The sequence below is a fragment of the Fringilla coelebs genome, assembly GCF_963513975.1.
Source record: "Fringilla coelebs genome assembly, chromosome: 2".
NCBI lineage: Eukaryota > Metazoa > Chordata > Aves > Passeriformes > Fringillidae > Fringilla > Fringilla coelebs.
The window spans coordinates 39,783,913-39,790,064 of NC_140029.1; the positions used below are offsets into that span (position 1 = coordinate 39,783,913).

The following is a 6,152-nucleotide window of genomic DNA, read 5'->3' on the forward strand; positions in this document are numbered from 1 at the left end:
TAATTAAGGATTCTCCACAATTTTATATGTGTAGTAACTATAAACTGAACTATGATAATTTCAACAATGCATTCAGACTGATACATTTTAAGTTTAAACAGAATCTCTTTTCAAAGAGAAGGCCATGATACCTACATTTACCTTCCTATAGAAGTTTTTCACTATCAACTCTTGAGTAAGAACCTGAAATTCAGTCTACTGTGGTTTCAGACAAGTTTAATCTATATACATTAATTACAGATGGGCTACTTCCATGGAAAGGGAGAGGTCTCTCATTCTTCCCTCTTAGTCTCAAAATCTCTTCCCTTATTCTAGTCTTGCAGTTTCAATAAATTTCAAGTGTTTGCCTTAGACAGCTTTTGGCAGTTATCTGCTTGCACAGTAAACCAATCCAATGGGCTTAAACAACAAAAGACTTATACAAAAAAATTTTGAAGAGCAGTTCTTAGCATCGCAGCAGGCTGTCCTCGATTCAGCTGGGATAGAATTTTCTTCTTAGTAGCTGATACATTTCTGTGTTTTGTATTCAATGAGTGAATTATATGATAACACACTGAAGTTTTGGCTGTGGCTAGGTAGTGCTTACCCTGAGTCAAGGACTTTTCAGTTTCCCATGCTCTGCCAGCACGGAGGTGCACAAGAAGCTGGAAGGGAACATGGCCAGGAGAAGCTGACCTGAACTGGCTAAAGGACCACTCCACACCATGGAATGCCACACTCAGTATATAAACTGGGAGAGTTGGCTCAAGGGGATGATCACTGCTCTGAGATGGGCTGGGCATCCATCAGGGGGTGGTGACCAATTGTATTGTGCAACTTGTTATGCCTGGGTTTCATGCCCCCTTCTCTCTCTCTCTCCTTTCATTAAAATTATTATTATTGTTAATATCATTAGTAGTATGAGTTTTTTTACTTTTTTTCAATTAAACTGTTCTAATTTCAACCCACAAGTTACATTCCCCCTCATTTCTCCTCACCATCTCGCTGGGGTCAGCAGGGAACAAACAGCTGTGTGGTTATTAGTTGCCAGCCAGGGTTAAGCCACAACACAAACTGAGCTGTCTTACTGTGTAATCAGACAACAGCTGAAGAGCAACATAAAGGTGAATGCCCTCAAGAACAAACCCTCTCCCTTTCAACAGCAACCCCTCTATTTTCTTACCAACAGAAGAGCATTTCCTCCCTATGAAATTTTACTCTAGTTTAGCCAAACCAAGAAATTCTGGAGGAAAAGAAAAAACAGAAATGTTCACATGTATCTGTAGCTCAGATACTTCAGTTTGGTACTGTGTTTTACTGATATAACTTAGCTGTCCATGGGCAAGTCAGATGCAGTCCTGGGAAACACCGGAAGTTCTGAGAGCTGTTAGCATGACCCACTAAGTGAAGACACACCTTCAGGCTCATCTTTCCCCTGCCCTAAGTCATGCAGACCTGCTGCTCACCTCTGGGGAGTCTATGCTTGCCATAATGCTGTAAGTCACTTCCAGCTCCCTAACACAGAAGGAAACAAGACTGGCAAAAAGTTGGATAGTTTCCTACCACGTTAAGCTCAAAAACACAACAAGTAACACAGCTGAGGCAATGCAGAGGACAGGAACACATTGCCCAGGGGAAGACAGCAATGAAATCTCTCAGCAGCAGGGAATTAGACTGCCTCAGCTGGCCACAGAACCGTGGCCTTAAATTAACTACTTTCATCAGAGGAGATTTACATGAATGCTGAAATTTTTCCTAAGAATTATATGCATTACTGCAGATCAGCATATTTGATAAACCATTTCCCATACAACACCAAACCCTTTTTGGAGCAATCAGGATTTTTACAAACTGAGTAAGGATTCCTATTCTTTAGGCAAGAATTAATATTTAAGTCTGCATTGGCTACATGCCCTGTTAACAACATCTCATCCCACCTCACCAACACAGGACAGGAGATCACAGGGATCATAACAGACAAATAGTAGGTATTGAGATCTGGCATGTGGATTGAAATCCTCAGGCAGAGGAAAATGCACTATTACTGACATTGCAATTAACAGTGATAATGGCAAGAAACTGTGAGAAATGAAGCCTGTCCAAGGAAGCTTAATTTTATCCACTTACATAAATATGATACAGCAATAATGCAATCATATATTGTTTCTCCTTACCAGGAACCAGAGTACATTCAGCTGCAGACTACATGGAGAGAATTAGATGTGAAAAGTGCTTTAGACTTCTCCATATGCCTATGTCTAATATGGAAATTGCTAAGAGGTGGCTAATTGCAGAAAGAATTTTTGCACTACTACAGCTGTTGAGGTGTTCAGCTGCTTTCTGGTAGTACATTTAAATTATCCAAATACCTCATGTCACATTTATTAAATGATAAAATCTCAGGAGAAGACAACCATTTTACGTGTTTTAATGAGGAACAGAGATGCAGAGACATCTGAGAAAGATTACCCCATAAATGTCTCAGATTGGTTACAAAAGATAGTAGGCTATGAGGTCCACCTGACTTAAAAAAATAAATCTTTTTTTCCACAGGCTTAGAACAGAAACAATCCAAACACAGCACAGTTTTTCAGGGATGTTGTGAAAAAACACAAACTGCAGCTTGAAAGCTTTAAGCCTGTATTTGAAAAAAACCCATTCCTTAAGAGGGTGGTGCAGCACTATAACAGGTCACCCAGGGAGGTGATGGCTACCCTGTGCTTGGATGTTTCCAAAGCTTGCTTAAACAAAGGCAGAGCTGAGTTGATCTAGTGTTGACAACAGTGGTGCTTTCTGTACTCTCATGCTCCATACTCATGAGGCTGCAGTATGTGACCTGTTGAGGTCACTTCCAAACACCATTTCTGTGGTCCTATAAAAGAATGTCCACAGGATATTTAACTACTACAAATGAACCGCCTTCATTGTGTGCTTGGCTTACTCCCAGCTCTGCTGATTCAGGACAGCAAAAGGATAAAGTCAGCACATGGTATTTACTAAAAGCATATAGTTTTAAGGAGGCTCTTATTCTGAACAATTATGAACCAGTGTTTCAGGCAACGCAGAGGCTGAGAGCTCAGAATATGCAAGACAGCTGCTTTCTACAGTAGGAAGACCATGGATCATAAATCTGATTAGTCTTGAACTTTCTCATTCAAGTATTAAAGTCTAGTCTGCTGTAATTTCCATCACAGCAGCAGGAAACAACTTCAAAAGGTGCCCCCAAGGAGAAAAGATGATTTTTCATCAGAGGAGATTTACATCAATGCTCCCCACCAGTATCCTTACAAATGAGATATTTGGTTATGCAAACTTTGCTTGTCACTTCTGCAGACATCAAGGTAAGTTTAAGTTTCACTTGACATTCCGGGCCCTAGAAACCCCTACACTTCAGTTTCCTGCAGCCAGGAAGACAGAGCAAGGAGTGTTACAGGATGTTTACTTTGATATCTGCTCCAGCCACCAGCTGCTAGCTCCTGCCAGGAATCACAGGCACACCTCTCGGCATGACCCGTCACTGCCATCCTTACTTGCTGCAGCTTTCCTGAAGGCATTTGAGAGGACCCAGGAGATAACCGGCCGGAGCTTCCTACTTAGCTGTTGTAACTCACAGGATGAGCCGACAGCTCTTTCCTTCCCTCGGAGGGATCGTGGTCACTTCCCAGCCAGGCCGAAGCTGAACCAGACAAACACTTCTGCCATTTCCCCTGGATCCTCTGTCTCCTCAATTTCCTTTTCAAGTAGCAATGGCCATAAACTAAATCACAATAAGTTTCACCTCAACACGAAGAGGAACTTCTTTACGCTGAGGGTGACAGAGCACTGGAACAGGCTGCCCCAGAGGGTCGCGGAGTCTCCTCCTATGCAGACATTCATTCGTGTGTCACCTACTCCCGGCGAACCTGCCTTGGCAGGGGGGTTGAACCAGGTATCTCCAGAGGTCCCTTCCAGCCCTAACAGTTCTGTGAGCAACTTGAGCACAGCGGGAACCGAACCACGCTCGGAGTCCCCGCAGCCACAGCCCGTGCGCCGCCGGGCAGCCCCGGTACGGCTCCAAACTCTCCGAACAAACTCCACGACGCAGTCCCCACGGCAGGGGGACAACACCCAGGCCGCGCCGCACCCGGGCGGCCTCGGGGGCCTCCCCTCAGCGCCCCCCCGGCTCACCTTGCACTCGGGCTTCTCCTTGCCGGCCTCGCAGAAGTTGACGGGCGCCAGGCCCGGCAGGTAGAAGGCGGCGGTGGGCGCGGTGCCCGCCGCCAGCGCGGCAGCAATGAGGAGAAGCCGCCGCAGAGCCATGTCCGGTCGGGGGACGACGGGTTAGGGGCCAGGGGTCGCTGGGCGGCAGCGGGGTCGCGGCTCCGTCTCTCGCCCCCCGCGCCCGCCCTGACGCGGCCGCGCCGCTTCCGGCTCCCCCCTCGCGCGCGCGCGACACGTCGTCACCCGCCGCGCGCGGGGCCGCCAGACCGAGGGCCGAGGGGGGGGGCGGGGCCGGCGCGCGCGTTCGCTTCCGGGGTGTCTCGCGCCCCCGTTGCCACGGCAGCGCGGCCCCGCCCCGAGCGGCTCGGCGGCGGCCGGGCGGGAATGCGAGAGGGGAGCCCGGCTAGTGGGCCCGGGGCGGTGAGCCTGCCCTTCTCTTCAGCCCGGGTGCTGTGTCCAGGTCTGGGCTCCTCCGTACGAGAGAGACCGGAGCTCCTGGAGTGGGTCCAGCGCGGAGTGAGACAAAGATGATCCAGGAGCTGGAACATCTCTCCTACCAGGACAACCTAAGAGAGCTAGGCCTGCTCAGCCCCAGGAAGAGACGGCTGAGACCGGACCTCCTCAGTGTTTATCAGTGTCGAAGGGAGGGTGCCAAAGGATGGAGCCAGGCTGTGCTTGGTGGTGCCGAGCACAGCAGGACGAGAAGGAATCGGGCAGAGACCGATGCACGGGAAGTTCCACCTGAAAGTGAGGATGAACTTTACTGTGCGAGTGACTGAGCACTGGAACAGACTGCCCGGAGAGGCTGCGGAGTCTCCCTCGCTGGAGATACCCGAGAACTGCCTGGACACAATCCTGTGCCGTGTGCTCTGGGATAACCCTGCCTGAGCAGGGAGGTTGGACCAGATCGTCCCACTGTGGTCCCTTCCAACCTGTCCCATTCAGTGAATCCGTGAATGTTCACAGGTGATAGACACGAATGGTGCTCAGCTGCCATTTGGGACCCCCGCACCTGGGCAGTCAATCCCAGCAAAGCCTGGGTCCACTGATCCCGGTCAGGCTGCACTGCCCACTGCCTTCATGCCTGTCCTGCAGTCCTTGCTTTTTTAAAAATACATTTTGTCTTTTAAAAAAATAAATTAAAACTTTTTTAAAAAATAAATTTTGTCTAGGTTTTGGGGAGTTTGGTTGTTTGTTTTTGTTTTTTGTGTTTTTTTCTTAATTCTCAAAGGTTTCACTGGGAAGAGGGACCTGCCATGCCCAGCCCCTCTTACCAGCACCCTTGAATTCCCAATCGTTTTCAGTTCAAGAGTTCCTAAGTGAGGAAGGGATTGTTAGAATAATAAAAGCACTGAAACAAAACAGGACCTTCTAGATGTAGCAGAATATGGTTGTTATTGGGAAGGAGGGCGGTGAGGCTTTTTTTTTTAAACAATATTAAAAGTGTTATGCAAAATATAATCTCTTTAAAATAGAAAATCCAGTCTTTAATCCTCCCTTCTCTTCCCATGGGCTCTTGTGGGGAATTAATAACCAACACAGCTAGGCAGGGAGCAATCACCCCTGAAGGCTGGGTGGCCAAGGAGGCAGGATGGCCTCCAGACTCAGGTGTCCTGTGACCATGGGATGACACTGCCCATACCAGACTCAGAGCAAACAACATCATTGTCTGGTTTTGGTCTTTTTAATTTTCATGGGTTTTGGGTTTTTTGATTCTCATGGGTGGACAACTCTTCATGGTTTTCAAACCGAATTCTTGGGGTGAGACGTACTGCTGGCTGAGTGGAGCTGGGGAGGATGCAGGCAGACAGACAGACAGACAGACAGATGTTGGCTGTGGTTGCTGTCCATTGCAGCTGAGCATTCAGAACAATCTCTGTCCTCGTTCTCTCCACGTGATCAATGGCTGCTGTCATATAGCACTGGTAAAAATCTACTGAAAAAAGTCTCCACCAAAAAACCCCTGCCCTATA

The 6,152-nt window shown here is 47.8% G+C and overlaps 1 protein-coding gene across 2 annotated transcripts in view; it reads right to left on the reverse strand.

Moving 5' to 3' along the window:
• The window catches only part of TM9SF2 (transmembrane 9 superfamily member 2), a 29,892-nt gene extending 25,468 nt beyond the window's left edge, over positions 1–4,424 (reverse strand). For both annotated transcript variants that reach the window (XM_084226585.1, XM_084226584.1), the window contains exon 1: positions 4,147–4,424. In XM_084226585.1, the coding sequence (XP_084082711.1) occupies positions 4,147–4,278 (132 nt within the window). In that variant the 5' untranslated portion in view covers positions 4,279–4,424. The remainder of the gene's footprint in view (positions 1–4,146) is intronic.
• Between the last annotated feature and the right edge of the window lie 1,728 nt (positions 4,425–6,152).